The 27,847-nt window shown below is 42.0% G+C and overlaps 1 protein-coding gene across 1 annotated transcript; it reads right to left on the bottom strand.

Annotated features, from left to right (window-relative positions):
• Positions 1-26,703, bottom strand: rab2a (RAB2A, member RAS oncogene family; the record flags this gene model as incomplete). The annotated part of the gene is given in 7 exon segments (XM_034119624.1): positions 1-69; positions 4,017-4,128; positions 5,464-5,556; positions 7,037-7,119; positions 10,022-10,089; positions 12,101-12,172; positions 26,479-26,703. Coding segments are annotated over 7 exon segments (543 nt in total), but the record flags the coding sequence as incomplete, so codon positions are not given.
• Positions 26,704-27,847: the final 1,144 nt, after the last annotated feature.

Genomic DNA, 27,847 nt, shown 5'->3' with positions numbered 1-27,847 from the left:
CTCATTGTTGATATCAAACACTCCCTCCTGGATCTTCTCATAGATCTCCTTGGCTGTGTTGATGAAAGCCTGATACAGAGACAGGATGTGAGCAAGACAGAGAGAGAAGACAAGTTAGTTCGAGTTAATATGTGGATTTTAAATCATTAAACTTATACAAATGTTTTTACTAGGATTAACACATATAGGCTTGGGTTGCTAAAGATTCTCTTAAAAACCCTTTTATTTGCATTCTTTTTCATCTGAAATGTGTATATAGATCACAGTTAACTATCATCCTCTTTTCGCAAATAGTTTGAATTGATTTGCTCAATATTCTATAGTGAGTGCAATGAGAAGAACGGTATGAATCTGATGTTTAAGCATCTAGTAAAGGGCTGTAGACTGACAGGATGTAGCTAGCTTAGCTTACTGCTAGCCTGGCCCCAGTGCAAAGTGTAACTGTGACAATGGGGTCTCTTATTAATGTCAAACCTAGTATGGTATATAACTATTCAGTACTCAAGATCAACAAGCTTCTGGAAAGAAAGATGCTTTGAAAATGCACTATTGTCTGCACTTAAAGAGATGAAGATGTAGATTATTTGGAGAAATAAAAGCCCTCAGTGAACATGTGTGGGGCCTTTCAAAGCTTCACAGGACCTTGTTAGGAGATGTAGAAACTCTTTAGAGTCACCATTTGATCTGAGCAGAACACACAAAGACTACATGCAATCTGTTTCCTTTCCACACACACCACTGACATCACTGCGAGGTTCAAACATGTTAGAATAAAGTGGAATGAAGCTCCCTGAGTGACTATCCTATGACTGTCTCTGGGGACAGTCTGTTAGTCTCAAGAGACCACCCTGGAGAGAAGCTAGGAGACTCTGATGGAGGAACCCTGAAACCCCACTTCCAACTTTGTCAGGCCAAGAAGAAGTGTGTTTCTTAAGCAGAGTCATTAAAGAACTGAAAATATATCTGAACTTCCATCTGACACCCAGTCTGAAAATAGACCAAGGGTGCTCTCTGGTGCACTCTGTCCTGCTCACTCCTTCCTTCAGCTCATCACTGTGTTCCTTCACAGCACAAATCAGTCTAATAACACAAACTAGGATTAAGTGTGTAAGTCAACTAAATAAATGACTCAATGACTATACCATGCAATATGGCTGATGCAACAAAAGGAAGGGACTACAAATCTAAATCTCTTTTTTTCACTGTAAAAGAGTCGACTAAGTATTGTGGATTTATTGTCGAGTGTCATATCAAAACTAGAGCAGCATACAATGATCAGTCAGGACCACTTGGAGTTACTTTCTCATTAAAGTTAACAGAGGCAACACCGGTGCTGAAAATAAGTGGAAATAAATCAGACTAGATTGACTTATATTTTCAATATATTGTGATGACTAAAAGAGGATTTCATTGATTAAATACATAAACAGGTGCTTTTTCTCTTTGAGATACGTTTCAGACCTGAATGACCAGACCTTTAGGTGACACAACCAGACTTAAGAACATCAAAATAGTAAGGATAGCAAAAGTTCAAAAGATGAAGGCTGATGAGCTAAAAACAAAAGAGATCAAAAAGATATGAGGAAATGGGAAGAGGGCTGAAGAAGAGTCTGAAGATGTGAGGAAAGAAGAAAGGATCGGGAGATAAGAAGATACTAACAGGAATCTCTCTCTAAAGGGCCATCCCATCAACCCTGTGTCCACCCACAGACCCTGACGACAAACCCAGTACACCCATTGGCTGCTGGGTGTCGCTGAGGAGGAGGCGGGGTGGAAGTTATGAATATGTATGAACTATAACTGGTTGATATACTGCCGGAGAAAGGAACGGGAGATGATGGAGATGAGGGGAGGAAGACACGTTGGAGGAGGGGGGAGGAGGAGGACATGGATGGAGAGTGGGAGGGGGGAGGTGAGAGAGGATTGGAGGGAGGTAAAGAGCAAATGATGGACGTCGAGGGATGAGGAGGGATGGAGCGAGGAGAGATGAAGGGATGGGAGGAGAGGAGCGGTATCAGGAGGATTCAGAGGACACTAATGAGACAAATTAATCATACCAACCACACACACCTCCCCCTCATCTTAACCCCAGAGAGCTCTACTCAACAGTTTGGGTGTGTGTGTGTGTGTTTACATGATATAGGCCAGGCAAGCAAGGGTAGAAAATAATCCACACACACACAGCACACACCACACACACACACACACACACACACACACACACCACACACACACACACACACACACACACACACACACACACACACACACACACACACACCACACACACACACACCCCACACACACACACACACACACACACACACACACACACACACACACACACACACACAACACACACACACACACACAACACACACACACACACACAACACACACACACACCACACACACACACACACACACACACACACACACACCCACACACACACACACCAACACCCACACACACGGGCTGGCATGCGTGCGGTGTAGGATGGGATTATTTATGTGATTGGATAAGTGAGAACGGGGGGTCCCCGAGGATAAAGGCGTGCATCCATTACACACAACAACACCCGGGGTGTGGCTCTGCGAGGGGCGGAGCTAGTTGAGCTTCATGATGCTAATATGAAGCTGGCTCCAGCACAGTGAACAAGCCCCCAGGAAGTGAGCTGGCCACTTTTTTTATTTAGAATGTTTTAGCTAGATCAACTAGCCATTACGAACACTTGAAGTTTAACCATCCTAATTTGACCCTTGAATGGGTTCTGTATACTGGAGGATACAGTCATCTAACAGGCTGTGTCCATGTGTAAAATAAGTGTAAATATGGAGTTATATGGGTTTAATTACCGAGTAATACGGGTTTAATTACTGAGTAATACGGGTTTAATTACTGAGTAATACGGGTTTAATTACTGAGTAATACGGGTTTAATTACTGAGTAATATGGGTTTAATACCGGAGTAATATAGGTTTAATAACGAGGTAATGTGGATGTCATGTAGAACATAGCAATCAATTATTTTGCCAAAACACTTCAATGTGAATGCCCATTTAAAGAGTTATTTTCCCTCTGCATTTGACTGAGCAGAGACAGGCTGTGACGCTACGGATTGGGAAAAGGCGAATGCGTATGCTCTATGGATCGAGATCCCCAGATGATCCGGGTATTTTTGTACAGAGTCAGGGCGTTTGGGCTTTATGTGCTATTGAGCAACCTTCATAGGAATAAACAGGGCCCTGCCTCCAACGCTGTATCCAGTTCTCTTTATACACCCATGACAGTGACACATGATTCTACAGGTATCACACAAGGAGAAGTGTGCTCCATGAGTGTATTCCATTCCCTCATTCATACAAAGCATTACATTACAAAACTGAAGTAAGTAAAAGGTAACAATTAAGGTCATTAAAATCTGTTTGTATCGTTTAGTAAACTATGATAGAAAAATATAAATCATTCTGATAATACTCCTCTTCCTTTCACTACTTCTAATCACAACCAACAATGTACTCATTGACGAAACATCATTGTTGCCTAATAAGAGCTTGATGATCGTGTAGAGATCTTGTGAATACAGAGAATAACTGATCATCAGTTAGGGTTGTGTCTGCTTGCATTGTGTTCCTAACAAATAGAGGACTAACTTTTAGCAGCACTAATATCTGTGAAATAGCAGATAATATGTGTGAAATTCTGCTGTGACCCTTCTTTCAAGGAGTGATTTATGTGTGAGGACAAAGCTGTTAGCATTGGATGACCTGCAAGGAGTAGTGCATTGTAAGACAGGTGGAGATTATAGGAGTTTGGAACTCAGGCAGGTTCAGGTAAGCTTTCAATTATATTTCACTTGCCATTCTATATGTCCATTTAACACCGAACAACCCGTCCATTTCAAAATATATCCTGAACCAAGGTATATGTGTGCACGGTATATCGGTGTGTGTGTGTGTGTGTGTGTGTGTGTGTGTGTGTGTGTGTGTGTGTGTGTGTGTGAGAGAATGATTACCTCCTCTACATTAGAGGCAGTCTTGGCTGAAGTCTCCATGAATATGAGGCCATGTTCTCTTGCAAATGCTTCACCTTCCTCTTTCTTCACCTCTCTCCTCGACTCCAGGTCACTAAACACAAACACAAAAACATGAATACTATGTATTTTCCATGGTCATCCAAAGGTAGAAGATAGAAAAGTAGTATATTAGTACACCTCATGAACAGTGATGCATTTCCTTTACTGTGAAGGAAGCTAGGATCACTTTCATTGTGTGATATCAATGACCACTTTTCTCTAATGAAATGAACCATAATTTGAACTTCTGTTCATGATGACTCGTTGCTGATAAGAGCAGGTAAAGATGAGTCAGGCTTTGTTGTTCTGACTGAAAATAATACGTTGTCATTGAGCTATGCACTGGGCTACTGGGTAGCTAACAGCTCTGTGTAACATCAGTGCCAATACCTACATTCTACAATTCTACCTCCTCTGTTAAACCTTAAAAACTGATAAGTGTATGACTCCGTATCGCAGGTTTAGTAGACAGTTGTCAAAAAGAGTTTCAGGTTGTTCGTAATCAACAAAAGGACATTTGTAAACTCATCATTTTGACATAACAGTTATGTAACATTGAGTACCTGAGCCTGAGTTGAGCTTTGTTGTAGAGGTGAACCTCCTCGTATGGAGTTAACAGAATTAATTCATCATCATATATATATATATTTTTTTTATGTATGTAATTCCTCGTAGGTGTGAACCTACCTGGCAATAAACCCGTTTCTGATTCTGATCATCATAATTAGTTTCAAGGTGCAGTTCTATCTAGCAGCTGTTTGTTGACTGCATTTTGGGTCGATTTAGAGGTTTTAGAGGAAGCTGGATCAGATACAACAGTAAGGACACGGCCAGGCACAATGTTAACAAACCATTTGGATAATAATAATAATAATGAATGTTAACGCTGTTACAGCAGCTCCTACTCACCGCTGAGTAGTTTTCTATATATTTCTTTAATTAACATACTTTAGTATAATTTATTGTACTTACATTTAAATCTTGTATTTACATTTTGTTTTTATCTTATAGTGTTTTATTTTTATTTTGTTTTTCTCCATCTTCCATTTTGCATTTTTCCTCTGTGGGCAAAAAAAGGTATTCTGATATGTATTTGAGTGCTTTTCCAATAGCTCAAAGCATTACATTAGTTTACATATATTAGACATGTAATACATTCCATACTGTGGACAATACCCACAGGAGCAATTTGGGGTGAGGTGTCTTGCCCAAGGACACAACGACATGCTGACTGCAGTGGGGGTCCAGGTGGGATTGAATCTGTGCCCCCCTGTTCAGAGGATCAGCGCACTTACCCACTGGGCCACAGCCGCCCTCAAAAATAAAAAAACACAATACTCATAAGCCTGCCTGGTTGCAGTACAGTGTTATATGTTCAGGATCTTACCTCTTGTTGCCAATGAGCATGATGACCATGTTGGAGTTGGAATGTTGGCGAGCGTCCTCTAACCAGGTCGTCAGGTGGTTGAAGGTGTCCCTTCTGTTAAACAGGAACAGAATCTGGCTTTAATCTACTTTCACATTGATAACACAGCTGTTACGGTATCAGATCTTCATGTCCTTGTATGGAGTATACAGTCCTTGTCCCTTACTCTTGCAGCGTTTCCAACCATTCAATCTTACAAGAAGACTTCATCCCAGCTGTTCCTGTTCCTGATGCACACCCTAGGACTATCTGAAAAGAACACTGGTATTTGCTCTAGTTTACTGTCCTTAAGGTGAACCATAATGTCTTAAGTCCCTCTAGTGGCCCTTACAGGTTATAATGTCCACTGTAACCAACTATATTCAGATGAACTCCATACCAGCAACTCAACTAACTAGGTCAGTGGTAGGAAACCCAAGGTTTCCACATCTGGGGAGCATGAAGGCTGATTTCTTTTAGACTTTAACCCCCTTTCATACACATGTGCCGGCTCAGCTTGGCACTGTGCTCGAGCTCAGCACAGCAGGGATTTGCATCTCCATTCCAAAAGAGCTAAAAGTGTGTCTCAATCCACCATCTCTCTCTTCTACTTTTCATCCTTTCAGTATTAGCAGAGGTCTCAGTTAGGCCGCACTCGGTAAGATGCCACTGTAACTCCATTGGAGGCAGGTTGGACGCAATTTGGCCCAACTCCGGAGACGGCCCATCATCACAATTTGGCTATACTGTAAGTATATTGGTTTTAGGCAGTTGTGATTGACAGACCATTGATTTTTGAGAAAGAGGCAGGTAAAATAATACTTTCTTCTCCCTGGTCCTTTCCATCATGTGCTACAAAAAAAAAAGCTTAAGTGTACATGTTTTGTTTTATTACAATTGCCATGAGTGGAATAAACTAATACAAAATGAAACACTATATCTTGTAAAGGAAATGCAGATCAACTTCTGCTTCTCGGATACATTGTGTGACTTGACCAAAAGTGGGAATGGAAAAACCCAGGTAGAGAAAGCTGGTGGGGGGGGGATTTTGACCACATGGTAGAGCTGCACAAAAGGTCACGGGGTCATGACAAATCATTGGGAATCAACCTCTGGGGACCATAAAGATCAATAACAGATTTCATGTCAATCTTGCCAGTCGTCAATATATTTTGCTCTGCACCATAGTGTGGAATTGATGGGAAGACTGACGTGCTGCTCACGCTTGAGAAGAGATGCAGCTAATACCCAATTTACTCTTGGTCACTTAATGTTTCTTAGGCGGATCGGAGAGCTTTCCCATGTTTCAGACATTCAGGGTTCCAAGAGGATGAACCCTTAGGACTTTGGTGATATTACAACCTTTCCTGTGACCTCCTGTAAATCAGTATTTTAATCTGTTTTTGATTAATTATAAACTCATGCTAATCTGCAGTCCTTTCAAAATATATGCACAACTTGCTAACACGATGAGGAAATGCAACCAACTTCGAAGTGTTTCTGACCACAGCTTTGCTAAAGATTGTGTTTGGGTCTGTGTGATTGGTTGTGTTACCTTGTGATGTCATAGACTAGCAGAGCTCCTGCTGCTCCTCTGTAGTAAGACCTGGTGATGGAGCGGAACGACTCCTGACCAGCCTGGAGAAACACATACATATATTAATAAACAGAAATTGAAATGTGAATAATTGAAACGGCCACAGACAAGTGCTGATCCTTTGGTTTTCTAACAGCCCTGATCCCGCTGGGGTCTGACTGACCTCATCTTTCAATCCTACAGGTCACAGTAAAACCAGTCCTGCTTATCTACAAGTCTTGTTTCTATGTGGTCTAGGGCCACTAATGCTCTGCACCAGCCCAGATTCGCTAGCAGGTTCCGGCTCCAGGTTTTCAGTCAGCCGGCAGAGGACTGGACAGAGCCGAGCCTGTCATTGGATACAATAACATTCTTTTTTCTGTCTCCATCTATCTGTCAACATCCCTTTCTTTCTCCAGTGTGTATAACCTCCCATTTATGAACAACAATTTCATATCAACAGTGCCCACCTCGTTTGACACTCCCCCTTCCATTATTACCCCTCATTGTCTCGACTCCACTGTCTGTTCCTTGCATCACTCATCTTTTCATTCTTTCCCCATAAACCCCTGGGCCTCCACTATTTCCACCACTATTCTCACTGTGTATCACTCTTACACCCCCCCCCCTCTCATGTCTATTCAGGCTCTGTCCCTATCCCATATACGCTAACAATGTTGTCTGTGTTTCGCCCGGGCAGGAGTAGAAAACAAAACAGCACTATCCTAGCAGCTGCGGCTCTGACCTCATGTGAAAAACTAGACAGCCAGTCAGTCAGAAACACAAGCAGGCAGTGAATCATGGAGCAACTCAAAGGAGCAGTTTGTCACCCAGCAACACCAGCTCCCGGGCAGTGAAGAGTCAGAGAACTAGTGTTTCAGTCAGTGAGCAGGTTATCTAGACGGCTAGTTAGCTGGAGGAGCAGTCAGGATAGCTAACGGCCAGCAGTCAGTCAGGGAGCGGTCAGTCAGTCAGTAATGCTATTAGTGAATAAATGATAAATAAGGGTGAAAGAGAGGGAACGATGCATCTGTCTGCCATCTGGTCATGTGCGGAGGAACACACATACATGCACAAACACTTTATTCATATGGCATGTGCAGCCTACACACTGGTTTCTCTAGACATTTGGTGGTGGTGGGAGTTCTGTACCAGTCGGTATCAGTGGGCCCTTCTGGTTTGTTTTTGACCCTCTCATCTGGGACTATATGACACCTTTTAAACCAGGCGAGGCAAATAGCTACCCGATAGGACAGGCTGACATCATGCCTAGTTCAGACCCTCAAGCTCGGGGAGGTGCCTGTCTTTCCATGGAGCTCTATCTCCCCCTGCTGGTCAAACGCCTAACTGCATGGGCAGGAAACCATAGTGGAAGTGACGCAATGTTTGGACAGTGATGGAAGAATTACTTAGAACTTAAACTGAAGTAAAAGTAGCAATACTACAGTGTGAGAATACTCACTTACAAGTAAAAGTGCTGCATTTAAAATTGTACTTAAGTAAAAGCATCAAAAAGTATAAGCCTCAAAATATATTTCAAATACAAAAGTGAAAGTACTCATTCTGCAGTATGGCCAATTTCAAAATCATATATATTACATTATTTATTATAATTATGGAGCAATAATTATTGCTCCATTAATGTCAATATTGCACTTGTTTTTATTTTTTATTATTTGTATATAATGTTGGGTAACTTAAAGGTGGGGTAGGTAAGTTTGAGAAACCGGCTCGAGATCGCTAGAATTTGAAAATACACAGCCGGAAAAAATCTGCCACTTCCTCACAGAGCCCCTCCTCCAACACACACGAACGCGCACATGACCAATGAGGGCACGAGATAAGTTTGTGCACAGATGGAAGGCTGACAGGCAGGTAGGCCATCCAGTTATTTTAGCCGGGCCGGCTAAAATGATTGGTCGTGCTTTTTACAGTATTACGGCTTCCACAGATGACATTTTTTTATGGATTTTTTGTCAAAGCACTTAAGATATTCATTGCTATCGGGATGTTAAGAGCATTCCATGGAATATAACAAAAAGTGTATCTCGAGCCGGTTTCTCAAACTTACCTACCCCACCTTTAACATATACTAAACAAGTAGGTCTGATTTATATGTTGTATTAACAATCTAAATCTGCAAAGTAACTTGTTACTAAAGTTGTACAATACATGTAGTTGAGTAAAAAGTAAAATAATTGCTGTAGTGGAGTAAAAGCATAAAGTAGCTTAACGTGAAGATACTCAAGTTAAGTAAAAATACCTCAAAATGGAACTTTATTACAGTAATGAAGGTACTTACGTAAATGTACTTAGTTACATTCCACCACTGTGTGTGGAACATCACATCCTTTATTTGATAGTCTGGAGCAAAGGTTTTGATCAAAGTTGGTAACCACTTGAATTTGGTCTGAACTACCACTTGTCTGCACTGTATACATAGTTGCTTCTAGATGAAATCATTTCTTAATGTTCTCTCTTCAACTGGGTCTCCTTTAGTTCTCATTCCTTTTGAGGGGTTTGTCTCTCATTGGAATGTCTTTGATAAGTCAGGGAGACAACATGAAAGATGTTTCCACAATGAGAACAACATTTATGAGCCTTCTTGTCATTAAAAACAACTCAACGCATATCTTTTTGATTTGTTTATCTCTGTCATTCTTTTTCAGATACATTATTTATCAAACCATGTAATAATACATGAACTATGTATAAGATACAGTATTCAAACCAAAATGTTCTTTCTGAAGACTTTTTTTCAGATTCATATTTACACCAACATATATTATTATTTAGGAAATGTGTCATTCCAGAAATAGCGGTCAATTCAAGTTTAACGTCTGCATTTCAGAGACATCCATATATTTATAACCTTGCTTTTAGGTCATTCATTCAAGATGTTTTCAGGTGTTTTTAGAGTCACCGTCACAATAAATGAAAAAAAAAAAAAGCTAGATATATTACCGTATCCCAGATCTGCAGTTTGATCTGTTTGCCATCTATAGTGATCATCCTCGCTCCGAACTCCACACCTGGACACAAGAATGTGGATATGGTAGATTAGGTGCCGACTCAACAGTCACATTAGCCTCGTTCACACCAAGTACTTTGCCGTACTTAGTTCCCAGCACTTAGTTCCCCTATGGAACTAAGAGCCGATCGCGTTCACACCGGAATAAGTTCCCTGAGGGAAGATTACGCAAATGAGCCGCTGACGTCACTTCGTCTTCTTCTGCTTTGGGTTTACTGGCAGGCCGCAAACCACTTCACGGCGTATACTGCCCATGGATGTATAGATACTGCCACCCGAAGTCCCCGGCCGGAAGTCCCCGGCCGGAAGTCCCCGGAGTTGGGGACTGGCTTCAGTAGAAGCTGCTGGGACTCCCAGCAGCTTGAAGCCTTCCGAGTAAATCGCCAGAACGCTGACACCTCCTCATCTCCCATGTTTTATTTTGTGTTGCCATAAGTTAGTGTCTCTGCGTTTGTGCGCTGGGCGAATGCTAATGCTAATAATGCTAATGCGAGGATGAAATGGAGGCTCTACAAAACATTTCAGAGTTTTACAGGGCGTGGTTTGCAATTCGCCCAGCCAATCAGAACTGGGGCACTTTCTTTCCCCAGGAGAGTACCATCTCTCAGCAGGCACTAAAAATGGGGGTAAAAGTTCCCGGCACTCAGTACTCTTTTTGGTGTGAACGCGACATAAGGGGTAGTAACGGAACTAAACGGGAAAAGTACGGGGAAAAATACTCCGGTGTGAACGCGCCTATTGTTACTTGTTGGCTGTGCTTTAATATTGGCTCTTCCATCTGTTTGACTGCTTCTATATTGCCCCATCAGGACGACCCCCCCCCCCACTCATACTGTATGTATAAGAGGGTGGAGTCTTCCTGAAGAGGTGGCTCTACAATGTTTTACAGCTACTTCTTTCACTGCACAGATCACACAGACAAAGAGTAGGCAGACAAAGATAGTGGTGTGTACCAAGTGACCAACAGCATGTCTTTCATTATCTGTAGGAATATTAGAAATACTATACAGCAATTTAAAGCAAGCTTGTAATGAAACTTAAGTTAATAATGTTCTGTTTTCTTAGACATTATCCCCTAGCTAAATGATTGCCTTGAATACAAAAACAGATAAAGGCAGCAGGGGAAGAAGAAGAGAACAGAATGGGCTTTCAGGCAACAGGTACAACCACACTAAGCATCACTTATCAGTAAAGAAGGGATGCTAAGTACCGTTAGCCACGTTTCTTATGATTGGCAAACAAATGATTATTAATATTGACTGACTGTAACTATGTTAACATGAGATTTGTCTCTTTAGGTTTAATACAATGTAGGGTTATTTCTATTTTCCAGTAGCAGTCTTCCAACTTGAATTTGATCCGTCTGAATGTTAGGACCAATATAAGGTTTTGCCTGGATAAAACAACATTATCTCTTTCGAGATAAAGGTTCATGAAACGAGTACCTTAAGGCTAAAACATAAACAAGCCACCTTCACATGTTTAACCCAGCCCAGATAGCACCAGCTTTACTGATTGCAATATGGAAGAATACAGTGATTATTGGACCTAGAGTTGGTCTGGGTTTAACCTAGAGAAACCTAGACCGTCTTTGACCTGCCCAGTACAATCCCAGAGCAGACGCGTTCTCTTCCGGTTGAAAAGTGTCAAATACAGCATACACACTGTTTTTCATAGGATCTGTATTGAACAAATATGTTCCTTTAGGTCTCTACAATACTTTTTGTAGGACTGGAATTCTCTGCAGCTCCACAATATTTCATTATAAATACTATTTTCAAATATCAAGCGTGGAAGAAATATTGCACATCCTGTGATTTGAACATTGCACATGACCATATTGCGATTTTGATAACATATGAATCAATTGTGGAGTCCTATTGTTGATGCTGAAACGATATATGGTGCAGCCCTAGTAGCACAGGATTAGTAATGGCTAAATGAAATGATGCATTAATGAATGTATTTCTAGTGCTGGTGTTGCTGCAGAGCTGAATGTGTAGAGGACTTACCGATAGTGAGATCGTGAACGGGCTGAAACCTCTTGTCTGTGAACTGTAGTAATAGACATGACTTCCCCACACCTGCAAAACAAACACACAGCACATTAGAGGGAACACTGATTATAGAGTCACACATATAAGCATGAACAACACCCTTCACATTCATTTCCAAAGGTGTCTCATGTGCTGAGAGCAAAATACCACACATCATTATAAAATCAATGACTGAACTCCCACACAGTGCAGAGGATCCGGCTGTTTCCAGTTGACAACACTGCAGGAAGCTACAGATATACAATGATAATGAACGTTTTATACATAGAATTCACTCAAACTAAACACATTGGAGCATCAGCGTCTTCAAACCAGCCGACAAGCTTACACAGCGTTTCTCCAGCTAGCTTCAGTGAGCTCAGTTAACCTGAGCCAACGCACCAGCTGGCAGGCTGTGTGTGTGAAGCTACTCTGGTCACCATTAACAACTGCTCTACATATGACTGCAGTTGTAAATGTAGCAGACTGCCTCACATCCACAAACACAAGGACGGACTAACAGCGCAGTCAAGCTGCATTTCATTTATTTACTTTTCAATGACTGGCTTTTTTAAATAAATTAGTCTAAAGCAAACAAAAAAAACACATGGTGTAGTGCATCATTTGTTAATAAAGGCAAATAGCAATGCTTTTAAACATACTTTCAAAAAACTGTCCATACTGTTTTATTATTATTTAAATGTATTCTGTATAAGGTCTCGATACTTTAATAGTTATTTTAAACTGCTGCTACTCATTCTCTAGCCATGGTTGTGTACTTATTTATCTTTATTTGATTATTAATGTCTACCATTCTTTTTGATTATTGCTTGCCTTTTGACCTGCTATGACACTTTTACTGTAACACAGTACATCAGGGGTCACCAACCTTTGAGACAAAGCTACCTGAAGGATAAGGAACTCCATGGAGGGCTACTTGTTTGATCTTTCTGAATAATAGTTTCCCTATTTGTTAGCAACACCTGTAGACACAGGATTTACAGTCAGGCTACAGACTATTGTGGTAGGAACCATTACATGTGGCGGCATACCTGCAAACTGACATGTTGTGAAAAAGATGTCTGTATAACGAACCCCTGTAGGGGGTCTGGGGGGGATCCTCCTCATTAAGATTTGTTTGAAATGTTAACAACGCATTCTGGTACTCTCTTGAGAGGAAAATAAAGCAAAAAGACACAGTGGAGGACGATATCACACTGCTGCCATTGGGCCCAAACTGTTCATTATGAACAGCGCGACTTAAAGGAAACCTATCATGCTATATTTAAATGATATATTGTAGGGGATAAGGTATATTTATACGTTTCTGTTTTCGAAATACCAAACAGATCATGCATTTTTGCCATGCCTCATTTCGCTCTATGTGCTGTTTGCTGTCTACGGGTCTGATTCTGCTGACCACGCCCCCCTGCAAGAGAGGGGAGACGTGCTCTGATCAGCTGCTGGGCTGTCAGAAGAGGGGGAGAAAAAGAGATCTCCGTCCTCCGTGTTTTATTATAGCCTATATAGAGTCGTTGTTCATTTGTTTTAAAGCTCAATAAATAACAAAGAAGACCTTTGACCGGCACTTTTCTAATTTTGTCCGGAAGATTTAAACTTTAACGGACATCTTGACCGGCGAAAGAAACTGAAACTCTGCCGCACGGTCCCCTCGTTCCTTGGAAGAGGTGGAGAGGTGGGTGTTTGTCATCTGCTGGTGGACTAACCGGAGAGAATTACAGTGCTTGCCTCGACGGGGAGGGATTGCATTGAATTAAAGCAGCAGGAGCAAACGCTTGCCTCGGGGAAGGAGAAAAAAAAAGCCACAGCGGAGAATAAACAGAAGGGTAACCATGGTAACCAAGTCTTCTTCGCTGCTTTTGTGGCAGACTACAGCGCCACTTACAGGCCTGGCATATGTACTACAGCGTCTCCAGCGCTTTCGAGCGGCAATGGCCGGCCGTGGCCCAACCCCACATTCCCCTGATAGGTGGAGAGTTGGCCCAATAGCCGTAGCGCCACTTCTGTGTTCAAAGTCAAAGTAAGCTTTATTGTCAAGAATTCTACATGTTGTACATCCAGAAATCTCGAAATATCGTTTCCCGCAGTCCTACAGTGTGACATATATACATTAAACAAAACAAAGGGCCTAGATAACCGGGGTATACAGTTTAAAATGTTAATAATATAATTTAAGTGTTCAAAGTACAGTTTCAGTGCAGTAGCAGCGGAGATGGGCAGAAAAGTGACTGGTGCTGGATGAGGGGGGTTGTGTGTGTGTGTGTGTGTGTGTGTGTGTGTGTGTGTGTGTGTGTGTGTGTGTGTGTGTGTGTGTGGTTAGAGTCCAGGACTATTTGGGGCAGGGGAGAAAGGTCTGAGGCAGGGTAGAGAGTTCAGGGGAGAGATGTCAGAGGGAGGGAGGGAGGGAGGGAGGGGAGAGAGTTCAGCATCCTGACTGCCTGGTGGAGGAAGCTGTTGCCCAGCCTGGAGGTGCGCAAGCTGAGGCTGAGGAACCTTCTTCCTGAAGGCAGGAGGCTGAAGAGGCTGTTGGAGGGGTGGGTGGAGTCACCCACAATGCTGAGTGCTTTGCGGGTGAGGCGGGTGTTGTATATGTCCTGTAGTGAGGGGAGTGAGGCACCGATGATCCTCTGGGCAGAGTTCACTACGCGCTGCAGGCTCTTGCGGTCGGCGGCGGTGCAGCTTCCGAACCACAGCGTGATACAGCTGCTGAGGATGCTCTCGGTGGCGCCTCGGTAGAAGGACAGCATGATGGGGGGTGATGCTCCGGCTCGCTTGAGCTTCCGGATGAAGTACAGGCGCTGCTGGGCTTTCCTCGCTAGTGCGGTGGTGTTGTTTTTCCAGGTGAGGTCATCAGTGATGGTCACCCCAAGGAATTTGGTGCTGGTCACCTGCGTCACAGCAGCGCCGTCGATGGTCAGGGGGAGAGGGGGTCGACGGTGGGTTCTCCTGAAGTCAACAACTATCTCCTTTGTTTTCTCCAGGTTGAGGAAGAGGTTGTTGCTTTGGCACCACGGAGCCAGCTGGTTCACTTCCTTCCTGTAGTTAGTCTCATCGTTGTTGCTGATGAGACCCACCACAGTAGTGTCGTCTGCAAACTTCACGATGTGGTTGGTGCTGAAGATGGGTTTGCAGTCGTGGGTCAGCAGAGTGAAGAGAAGGGGGCTGAGCACACATCCTTGGGGGGCCCCCGTGCTCAGTATGAGGGTGTCTGAGGTGTTATTGTTGACCCGTACAGCTTGTGGTCTCTCTGTGAGGAAGTCCAGCAACCAGTTGCAGAGAGAGGGGCTGAGGGGCTGAGGCCCAGGGCCCTTTCTCATGTCATCAAATGTCCCTCCTCGACTCCTCGGTCCTCCGGTAGTGACCCGGAAATGAATTTTAGCGCGCCATGTTGAAGGACATCTCATTTCTCGAAATGCACATCGAGGACCGAGCATCGAGCGTCGAGGAGGCTCTCTGGAGGAGCTATAACCGAGGATACACTGATGGGTCCTCCACGGTCCTCCACGGCTCCTTCGTGGATGCATTTCCGGCAACAGTGATGTTTCAAAGAGTCGAGACGCACGGCCGGACTTATCTCAGCCAATGACAGCTCTGCATGCATCCCCTGGATATTATTTTATTAACTGCTTTCATCGCGACGCGATGTTTACAGTGAGAACAGCTGTGAGGTCCGTGCAGAAAGCAGAGCAGTGTGTATAATACATATCATATCACTCAGTATAACAGGCCTACTCTCTTTATTTGCTTTAGTTTAGTAGATATCTACAAACAAAGTCGATATTTTTCTAAAACCATTTAGTGCTTCACATAATAAAATACACAACGGCTGTATCCTGATTATATGCTTTAGGAGCTGTAGGTGCGTGTGTGGTGTAGGTGTGTGTGGTACAGTGTGTGCGTAGATGCAGCGGACAGACAGGTCTCAGTTGGTTTGGTGTCCTCTGCTTACTTGTAATACTTGTAAATAAAACTTTTGGCCCGTCATTTATTTCCCTCATTGTAGCGACCAGAGAGGGGAGAGGGGGGGGGGGATATATGTCTCTGATAGTGTTACGTTATTATGAGAGTGCTCTGTTTGATTCTGAAATTGTATATATTTATATAAATATATATATATATATGTGTGTGTGTGTGTGTCTGTGTGTCTGTGTGTATGTCTGCATCTGTAGCCTGTTATTGTCTCATTATACCGCACTGTGAATGAATTAAAAGTAAATATATAAGTCGTCATGAACACATCTGTCCATCAGACAGAGGGCTGCTGTGCCTCCTGTCATCATTAATGGACGTCTCTTTAAAATGACCGCTCAGAGGAGAGGAGTTCTCATTTCTCTAACCGCCTGCTGCTTCCCCTCCTCTCTCCTCGGTTCCCCTCCTTGGCTCCTCCGCTCGCATCTCCTGTGGGCGGGACTAAGTCTCGAGGATAGGAGTCGAGGAGGGGAGTCGAGGAGGGACATTTGAAGACATGAGAACGGGCCCAGGTCTCCAATGGCACGTTTACACTACAGCGCGGAGCCCCGTTTAAGAGAGCTGTGACGTCAGCGGCTCGTCTTTGGTTGCGTTTCCACTTGGCCTAGTACCGGCTAGCGGGTCCCAATTCACAGTTTTTCTGGCCCCATAAAATCGTGGTTCTAGGGCCAGGAACAACCAGGCTGAGTCGGGCTGAGTATGCTAAACTAGAGAGAATCGCTGGCAAGGGGGCTACAACTACAACAAGATGAACATATTTGACCGTGATTTAATTGTAATACACGTTTCAAAATGATGCCGAAGTAACAACATACTGATACCGGTTAGTAAAAACCATGAATTAATGCTTTGACAAGTCTGCAGACAGACGGCAGGCGAAAAACCTTTTAAAATGCGTGTTTTCTAAATGGAGATTGGCTAAGCTAACGCAGTATATGCTCCGACCGTCCACACTAACAACAACGGCCTATACAGACATAAATAAAGCAGCGACTGTATTCGCCATGACACAGGCAGTCTGTGGTTTGTACTTGTTTAACTTTTGTCTAGTTTCTGAACATATATGAGGGGCTGTGAGCTCTGAGTGCTAACAGCTAACGGCGGTGTTGTTTTTCTGGGGTTCTCATTGAAGATGACGTCACGGCTCCGCCTACACTGCGTTACTATAGATACTACCCCAGTTCCTAAACTGTAATGGTAATGCGCCATGAAGTGAGTAAGTCCTAACGAGGCCTAGCCATACCGAGCGAGGCCGTGTAGTGGAAATGCGCCATAAGAGGTGAGTGTCTGAGTGTTTGCCTCGGACAGTCGTGTTACGCTTGTTCTGATGGCAGAGACTGATGACACACGGACACGGACTCAGCAGAAACACTTCAGACGGCTCAAGTTGCTTACTTTCATTACAGCAACGGTCTGCAAACATACTCAACATTGTGGTTTACCCTTGAATTCAGTGAAAAGATATTCTTTCTCCCAATTTTCTCTTGCTCATGCTGACATCCACAGAGGGCTGTGCTCATATGTGACCCGCTCTGGCCACTCGGAAGTCGCAACAGCTAATTTCAAAATAAAAGTGCATTTGTGTAAAAAACTAGTTTTTCGGGGTTCGGGTGTTTTGTTTGATTTTAAATAAACAAAGTCTTGGCTTTCAGAATATGACACTTATTTCCAAAATCACACGATAAATACATGTTTGAAGCTTGTAAAGGGAAGATGACAGGCACCTCTCACTCGCACTCTGCTCTTCCGCAGCGCAGCTCCCCCTCCCTCCCGCTGATATTATGAATGCAAGGCGTATAGTAATCATAGGTTACACGGCAGGGACCGTTACAGTTTGTTTTCATCTGATTTCAAATAAACAAAGTCTTGGCTTTCAGAATATTAAACTCGTTTCGCCAAATTCAGATGATAAATACAACTTTGAAGGCACAGCAGGCATAACAACAGCCAGTGTGTATTGTGTCACAGATTCTTTCGTGGTATTTGGCTGCCGAACGAAATCACGTAGTATCAGTACTACAAGTAACATTTTTTTAAATGAATTACGTTGTTTTCTAAATTGATCTGAGGGCCGCAAAAAGAGGAGGTGGAGGCCTCATGCGGCCCCCGGTCCGCCATTTGCCCATCCCTGCTCTAATCAGAGGCTATAATCTGTTACTCTGTGTATTTGATATCTTTTGATTGAAACTGTTGGTTGGACAAAACAAGAAGTGAAGACATGAGCCCTTTTTTTTTTTACCTACAAGACTGTCACTTGCTTTTGTCGAGTACGATAGCTATTATTAGTTTTGGCTGTTATCTTTTTCCTGCAGCGGCTATGATTATAGCAAGCAACGAGTATTACAAACATGTGGACATGTGACTCGTGTTGTAACAAGACAAGCTTTAATAAATCAGTTGCTGTAGAAGCAAGGAATCAACCATTTACAGTCACCAAAAAGAGGAATTTAACTGGAAATAAATGAATCTGCGAACCATGATTTGAGCATCCCACACAGTGCAAATGTCTTTATCACCCAATGGTTCTGACTGCCCTGTACTTATCACTGAGGTTAATGCACAGTACTGAGATTGCTTAAGAAATAATGTAATAATAATAATAATGTAAAGTGAGACAAGATGTCTTTTTTGTTTGTATAAAGTTAAGTGACTCATCTTCAACTCAACCTAAAAACAGGGTATTTTCTAAGAAAGAGTGTAAAATAAAGAACATTGCAGTTGAATGCTTGTTGCAGATGTGGGTTTATGCTAGGATGAGCGTCAGAGGTTTGAGGTTAAGAGGCACATTACATCAACAAGAGATGGTTGGGAGGAGGGGGAGGGAGAAGAGAGGAGAAGGATGCTAATGAGAAGGCCAGGGAGAGAAGCTGACACAGAGGGACGTGGTCTTCCTCTTTCGTGGTTTCCAAGGGTTACCATTGCCAGGCAGCAGCGTTGCTATGCGAGATCATTGAGTGATGATGAAGATAAAAGATGTAGGAAAGGACGGCGGGATGAGGATGGGAGTTATATAGGAGGTGTCACAATCTTGTTATTAAACGTGTATATGCAGTCAACACACACCTGCTCACTCTCATTCATGACTATCACAGAAGACACTTTAACAAATGTAGCCTCTGTTTGCTACATTTTTCAAAGTGGCTAAATTAGTTACATTACAATCAACACATTGTTTTAGCATAGAAAATTTCCTAAATCTGGATATAGGGAATGTGACGTCACCAACGGCAACTCGTCCATCTCTGGAGGATACGACTGCAACCTGTTAACTAAACCTGTACAGCAAGATAGACGCAACTCTTTCACTTTAAACGTTTTAAACATGGTCAGTAGGCTCTGTAAACAGACACTCCTATGACCAATGAGCAAAACTAAAAAGAACTATGGGATTCTATTCTATTCTTTTCAAACAGAGAGACGAGGGAGACGTAGCGAGCATCAGCAAGAGACGCTGAATGTGTTGAACTCCAGGAACACAAACCACTAAACTGGGAATATGGCTTAAAACAAGAAATATCACAGTATACGTACATATACTGGGACATGAATTATACATGATATGACAGCGTTTTGTTAGCATTCAGTTAGCATTGCATTAGCCGTCTTACTATTGAATCCGGATGACTCAATAGTTGTCATCAAACCTATAGATCTGCAGGACCTAGTTAACTTGACATGGGAGATCAGTCAGGATTAGTGGAGAACTGAGCAATATGTTACAGTGCAGGGATTATTCATGCAGCTTCTGGTTGAGGCGATAACACGTCAACATAGCAGAACCTGTAATCATGCAGAGGTCATTTCAAATGTGGAAAAAGCCGAGCAAATAAAATGTACAATTGGTGACTAAGGGTGTCGCTGGAGAACAGGTTCACTGTATGATTGACAGCATGAATGAAAGGTGGAGTCATTTGTAGACCCTGGCTAAGCAATCATCAGTCTGATTCAATAGAACTGGAGCCATGAAATAAGAGGTCATCATTCTCCTTTCCTCCAACTCTACTGTATGTTAAAAATGTTAATGCTAACTATGAGAAAGCTTTGACAAAGTATTCATTATCAGCCATGATATATAGCAATAGCACATTATCCTTTTAAAAGGTTTGGTTTGATAAAAACAACAACAACTTAGAAAGATATTGTGGACAAACAGCGCATACATAAAGAGGACATGGCAACAAGAGACTAATCAAACAAGCTGCGATCTTTATAGGATACCTGGTAAATGTGATGATATAATAATACTGGAACCTGGATTTGTCAGGTGTGGGAAGATGGAAAGTCCTTCATTCCAACCGGGTAAAAAGCAGGCTAGTCCATCAGACATCTATTTATCATTGCTGTTGTCATTTCTGTTTGCAGATAAGATCCTATAGACTGAGGGAATTTCCATATGCTATGTTTGAAGAGCTTCTATATGGGGTGTGTCTACTCTTGTCTTAAAACACAGTGGTGATATCAGTAGAAGCACTTTTTGACAGAAAAAGAAAAGACTATTCCCCGTTCTGTACTATACAGGTGAGGTTTTCTGGCTACACAGTCAATGATGACAATCTTGCCTCTCCTATTAATAAAATAAGGATAATTTTGGCAGTGTTCCAGGTGATTGTATTCAGAGTGTCATGACACTAATGAGATACTGCTCTGCTCACTCACAGAAGTTACCCGAAGTTAAGCAAGGTCAGCATATCACACTGCAATCCCTGCTGAGGAATCTAACAGGAAGTCTGCCCAGATGAACTGTCCTCATATACTTGCTGCCTCAGACATGGCAATTGATCTCTATCCAATAGACTGGACCAGTCACTGTGGCCGACAGTTGGGACTGGAGACTTGAAGTACTTTAACTTCCAGTCTTAAAGGTGGGGTAGGTAATTTTGAAGAAACCAGCTCGAGTGCGCTAGAATTTGAAAATACACAGCCGGAAAAAATCTGCCACTTCCTTACAGAGCCCCTCCTCCAACACACACGAACGCGCACATGACCAATGAGGGCACGAGATAAGTTTGTGCACAGATGGAAGGCTGACAGGCAGGTAGGTCATCCAATTATTTTAGCCGAGCCGGCTAAAATGATTGGTCGTGCTTTTTACAGTACTACGGCTTCCACAGATGACATTTCTTAATAGATTTTTTGTCAAAGCACTTAAGATATTCATTGCTATCGGGATGTTAAGAGCATTCCATGGAATATAACAAAAAGTGTATCTCGAGCCGGTTTCTCAAACTTACCTACCCCACCTTTAACCACAGGGCTACCTGTTCTGAAAAGTTGGCAACAACCTATGTTGCATCTCTTGCCCCCTCCAGATCTGAAGCCACCTGCCCTGTTTAAATGCACAGTAAGACACTCTGGACCCTCAAACAATTAGTTATCAGAGAAGTCAGATATAGTCTCGCATAGCCAGATCTATCACTATAGCACAGATTTTCCAGCTGAACAAACATAATATCATAAACATGTGTTTGCCACAGAACTCCTTCTCTGCAATATTCCATAATCCAATGGAAAAAAATCCCATGAAGACTGTACTTCCAGGTCAGCCTTCAAAAATACGTCAATACTGTGCCACATTTTTGTAAAATCTGTTTAACACATGTTACATCCTGTGGGTCTGACTAGTCAGAATACCATTTTGTCTAAGAGGCAGCCAGCATGGTTGATCTGATTAAGGAAGGTCATATGACAGATACTGAGCCCCAGATTAGATTCCTGTTGATTATTACTAGTGAAGCACGCTCAGCTAAACACATATACTACAAGAGAACTGATTAGAACACATAGCTAGACCTTAATGCTATAATGATTGAACATAAGTGATGCCTTACAATACACTATCATGTCAAAAGTTTGGACTATTTGAGCATGTCTAAATAGACACTTCAGTCAAACAAAGTGTCTAAGATGACATACATTGATGTTAACCTTAACAGAGGTTCTAAAATGTGAGTGTTCAGTGTAACACTATGTAGGAGCCAGAGATCAATGTGTAACTGTTCATTAGTATAGTAGTACTGTCTGTAGGGGTCAGGGCATGAACGAAGCACTTGCAATCAACCTTTACTTGTTTACTAAAAAGTCCCTAATTAAAAGGTGGGGTAGGTAATTTTGGAGAAACCAGCTCGAGTGCGCTGGAATTTGAAAATACACAACCGGAAAAAATCTGCCACTTCCTTATAGAGCCCCTCCTCCAACACACACGAACGCGCACGTGACCAATGAGGGCACAAGATAAGTTTGTGCACAGATGGAAGGCTGACAGGCAGGTAGGCCATCCAGTTATTTTAGCCGGGCCGGCTAAAATGATTGGTCGTGCTTTTTACAGTACTACGGCTTCCACAGATGACATTTTTTTATGGATTTTTTGTCAAAGCACTTAAGATATTCATTGCTATCGGGATGTTAAGAGCATTCCATGGAATATAACAAAAAGTGTATCTCGAGCTGGTTTCTCAAACTTACCTACCCCACCTTTAACTGTAGTTCCCATAAAGTAATGAATACACTTGTGTTTGTCACAATAACCCACAATGCACCTCAACTTTGAAAATATTGCCAACCCTCTTTAAAATATCTGGAAATGTGCAGACCAATTGACAGTTTTCCATAGAACAGTCTATTTCTGGAGGTTTAAACTTCAACAGAGGGACTTTGCTTTCAGAGTAAGTCTGTCTCTCTGCCAAGTTCCAACCAGATCTGTGGACAGGCTGGCTGGAGTCCACTGGCTAAAAGAAAGACAATTCTACCTCAAATAAATTTCACATATTTACTATTGACCAGTGGCCTATACTACGAAGCAGGATTTGCGGTTAGCGAGGTAACTTCAGGGTTAGCTCTGGGTTTCCGGTCCTATGACGCTCGTTCTCTTCTTACCGGTGTAGATCTCCATGGTAACTTATGCTGAACACCTAACCTGCTCCGGGGCAGGTTATGTTCCAGATAAGAGATCAACTCCGTGAAAGCACCGCCTGCTGACCAATCAGAGCTCTGTGTGCGGAGTTTAACGATATCAAGTCATATTACAGGATAAAGGAAATACAGTTTAAACTGCCGTATGCAGGAAAGACGGCCGGCAAAAATCACCGACTGTGTGAACGTGAACATTAATAGAATATCACCTCCCATCTTCAGAGCAATCTGACTATTATTACATTTGCAGCAAGCAAGCTTACTTAAATATCTGCCACAACACAAGTAACCGGAGCAAAGTAACTCAGAGTATTGCGTACAGTCCGCGACACTGTGAGTGCAGACGCCAACGTGTCCCATTATCATTCATATCACATCATCAATTATATAATATCATAATGTATCATATACTTCCTTATCTGGGGTATGTTGAACTGGATTCGTCTACAGACCTCTGGATAGTCCTATCAATAATTACTTAATTATAACTCTGGGCTACAGCTAATTAATTCATCTGGTACAAAAGTCTTGCTTAAGTCTACATCTTCACAAGTATTATTGGGGGAATTTAAATGTATTATTTTTCTCAAATCAGACACGAACGACAGAAAGAGTGGCAATGATGCAACAAAGTTCAACAGCCATACACAAAATGGCGTTGCGATTGCATTGCGACCGTCTCAAAGCATTAGACTTCCAGGACGTCTCAACGAAACCTTGCAAACTTGTGGCTCCATTGACAAATCCCAGCTGAACTATTGACTGGTTTCCTTTCAAAAGAAAGGCTGGTCTACCCTATTCACTCGTGCAGGGATATTGCTTATCACATCTAACACAACTGGATGAGTCAAATTATGACATTTTCCTCTGACTATTCAAAAATGCTGACAGTAAGTTGTGACCTGGAGGGCGATTGAGGGTAGAACCAAGGCCTTTAGATTCAGAAATCTGTGAAAAAAGAATGTGTGTGATAAAGAATATTTTGCCATACAGCATGAACAGCATGGGGGGACCAGAAGCTTTAATGGAAGCAGCTGCTGGTCTTGTACATTTAGGACATACTGTTATTTGTTTTGGTGTATCAGGACTCAACATGGCAGTTACTAGGGTAAAACCGACACACCTAACTGACAGGTCAAACTACAGTGGACCAGGACTAGCTTCAGATAATGAATAACACAGATAACACAACAGGTACATCTCCATTCATCTGCAGGGCGAGATAAAGACCAGACAGATCATATTATAATGTACATGAGCAAAATTAGAGCAAAATAAATAGTATAAAAACAGACAAAATAAAAATAATCAATAAAAAAAAGTCATAAAAAGAAAACTTCAATAGCTTATCTATCCTGTTGCCTGAAAGGCTTGTGTAAAGGTGTTTATGGGATAATCAACTCACTTTACCCTCAATAAATGAAATAATTAGTTTAACAGAACCTGACTGACTGCTTTCACACGCTTAAATTACCCCGAGTAAACAATTAGACAGATCTCTATCCGTAAACACATTCATCATCAAAATGAGCTCATTTGTAATATCTAAGCTTGAACTATATCTCAGTGAGTGTATATATCGACGTGTCTCTTTGTCCAATGTGGGGGATGATATGGCAAACGTTTATCTGAGATATATAGTTACATCTAAGGCAATCACAAGCATATAAATCTTTAAACTCAGTTTGTACAGCTTGAAAAATGTATTTGTTTTCTATATATTTACTTGAAACTAGTATGTTAATTTTGCCCAAAAAACCTTCATCAAATGAGAAAATACACTTTGTCAGGTTTAAATTATATCTGTTTATGGTATAATCCCCCAATGTAACCTTATAAATCAGATATACTTTGGGACCAATGAGTGAGCTAATTGGTTTTGGGTAAAAAAACAAAACATGTTTTGAAGCATGCAAGGTTTCTGACAATTTCCCCAATACTCCTTACCCACATTATGATATCACACAGCAAGAATATTGAATTATATGTCAAGAATATATCTGTTTTGAAGGACCTGAACTTTAGGCTTCATCCTCTTCCCAGGACATCAAACTCGAGCTCCACTGTACTGTTTCAGTAGTGTTTTATTATCAACATGTTTGTGAAAGCCAATCGTTGATGGTCCACAAAAAAGTCTTTCCTTTTTTTGTCTTACTAATCACAGAAGACAACAGGTGTTAAAATGTCTAAATATATACACATATCAGATACTTTACATAAAGTGGCTCTGAATGACAAAAACATACAAACTGGAGGTCTTCATATTCAACAATGTTTAGGATTAACCAGGCATTGCTATGATCATCTGTACCCTCTTATTTCGTTGAGGATCCTTTAAAACCCTTGTAAAGCCTAAATCAAATGAGAAAAACAAACCCTGCTTTAGATAGACTGCAGGGTATTTCTGATGAAGACACACATGTTATCTAGCTGGGAGCTTGGCAGCATCTCTTCCCTTCTAGAGATAACAACAGCAGGCAGGAGATGTTTCGCAACAACACTGTAGTTAACTTGCATCCCACGAAATTGATTATCTAAAATTAATTAACACAAACACACGTTATGAATCTCTCGAAAATATGTTCCATTAGACTAAACTATAATAACAATCTTGGTTTCAACTTATATACAGTGTTTGCAAGAAGAAGAAAACAACGTATATTCCATAACACTTGTTTAGTAAACTTGTTGTTTACTTGAACCAAGTCTTTGGTTTGGCTTTCTCTATAGAATAATCCCAATACATTTCTCACCCAAACTGAGATGACTACTGTTAAACTGTGTGTTTTAAAACTGTGTGCTACATCTTTATAATAAAGCGGTAATACATATGCACCTGCTGCCATACTGCAAGCTAACTCAGCATAGCGCTAACGTTTACATTTAGTCAGAAATAATAAGTGCTCTACGCCATTTTAGGCAATATTAGAGGCTTTAGCTTGACGTTTTGGCCTTCTATGACAAGAGGCTAAACTCATGTAAATTGTGTCATTTGATGATGCAATCATAACAGAAATAAAAGCATATTAAAACATATAAATTCCACATCAAAAGCCTCAAATGAGCTGTTAATATGGTGTTCTGACGGCTATTTGCTAAATATTTTGTGAAAAAAGCTAATGTTAGCTAGGCAGTTAGCTGGGCTAGCAATCTGTGGCTAACACCCCAACCCTCGACGCAAACGGACAATAGGCCCAACTGTGTCAACACCTGCTACACCAAAGTAGTATGGCAAATGTTGTGCTAGGGTATGCGTGTATAATTGTATGATAGTGTCAAGGTGTTGAATATGTTATCCAAATATGTTAACGTTTTAGAATCGGAGCTGTCATCCCACCCCTTGCGTCTCTGCTTTTACCACGTCATTGGACTATCCAACACTGCGGAAATACACCGCTAGCTAAGAGCTAGCTGAATGCTAACTGGCTGTCTAGCTGGCACTTGGAGCAGCTTACCCGTGTCTCCGATGATGATGTATTTGAAGAGGTACGCGTACGCCATGGCCCCTGGTTTCTGCAGTCAGCTGTCTCGACCGTTACACCTTCGTTAAACCCACAGTGAGCAGTGTGAAAAGCTAGCTGACAGCTTGTTAGCCTGTTTTTCTCTGTCGGTGTTGAGGAAGGAACAATAAACAGCCAGAGCCTCGGCTCTACGTCACACGGTCCGCCCTCGCCACGCTACAGTATGATGTCTTCAGGGACTCCTCGGAGAATGCATGATGCGTTTGAATACTCCGCTCTATTAAAACAAATCTAAATAAGTCTTTTGGCGTGGCGCTTTTTTACGGGTGAACCTACCAGCTTAGCCAAACTCCGACAATACATTGTGTAAGGGACAATACACTTAAAAAATACATTGTTAATACATTATTGTGAAACTGTTACAAGACAAGTGTAAAGTAACTTTGGTGGCCCCTTGTAGCTATTATGCTCATCGTCGCATCCAACAAGTAACATTTGATGGACAGAGAGCAGAGGGTAGATTGTTAGACATTTTAAAGGGAACTGTTTGTTAGTTTGACTATATGCAAAAAAGCGTTTTTATGTACATTAATAAAGCAAGCCTACGAGTTATGTGGGAGCCAATGGGAGCTGAGCTCCCATAAGGAGGGGTCTGAGCTCCCACGGACGCAGTGAAATCATACATCTGTGGGGGTCGCTAATACATTACCAACAACCATTATTTTGATCACAAATAATGCATGTGTCAATGTCATGAGTATTATTTAAAGGGGACCTATCATGCAAAATGCACTTTTGTACGTCTTCTATACATGAATATGTGTCCCCGGTGTTCCAGGGAACTCACCAAGTGTCAGAAAACACAACCCTCTCTATTTTCCTCCATACCCAAATCTCTAAAAAAGGGGCTGCAACGGATCTGATAAAAACTGATCCAGATTTGAACACTTTCCTGACGTCAGGACAGTGGCGCTACGGCTATTGGGCCAACTCCACCAATCAGGAGGAGACAGCCACGGCCATTGCCGTTCGAAAGAGCTGGAGACGCTGTAGTACATATGCCAGGCCTGTAGGTGGTGCTGTTCTCACAGAATCAGCCCTTGCAAAAACAGGGGTAAATAGCCGCGTTCACACCAAGTACTTTCCTGTACTTAGTTCCGGCACTAAGAGCCCTGGCGCTTTTAACCCCAGGGTACTTAGTACAGATCGCGTTCACACCGGAGTACTTTTCCCTGAGGGAAGATTACAAGTACAGTAGGTGGCGGTAAGCACCTTAAAGTTGTTTGCAACCCGCTACAAAACAAGAGAAGAAAAACTGATACAGGATCTGTTTAATCGCCATGTCGGTTTTCTTTATTGCACT

The sequence above is a fragment of the Trematomus bernacchii genome, unplaced genomic scaffold (assembly GCF_902827165.1).
Source record: "Trematomus bernacchii unplaced genomic scaffold, fTreBer1.1, whole genome shotgun sequence".
NCBI lineage: Eukaryota > Metazoa > Chordata > Actinopteri > Perciformes > Nototheniidae > Trematomus > Trematomus bernacchii.
The sequence above is the reverse complement of the archived record's forward strand: the minus strand, read 5'-3'. Positions and strand labels throughout refer to the sequence as shown.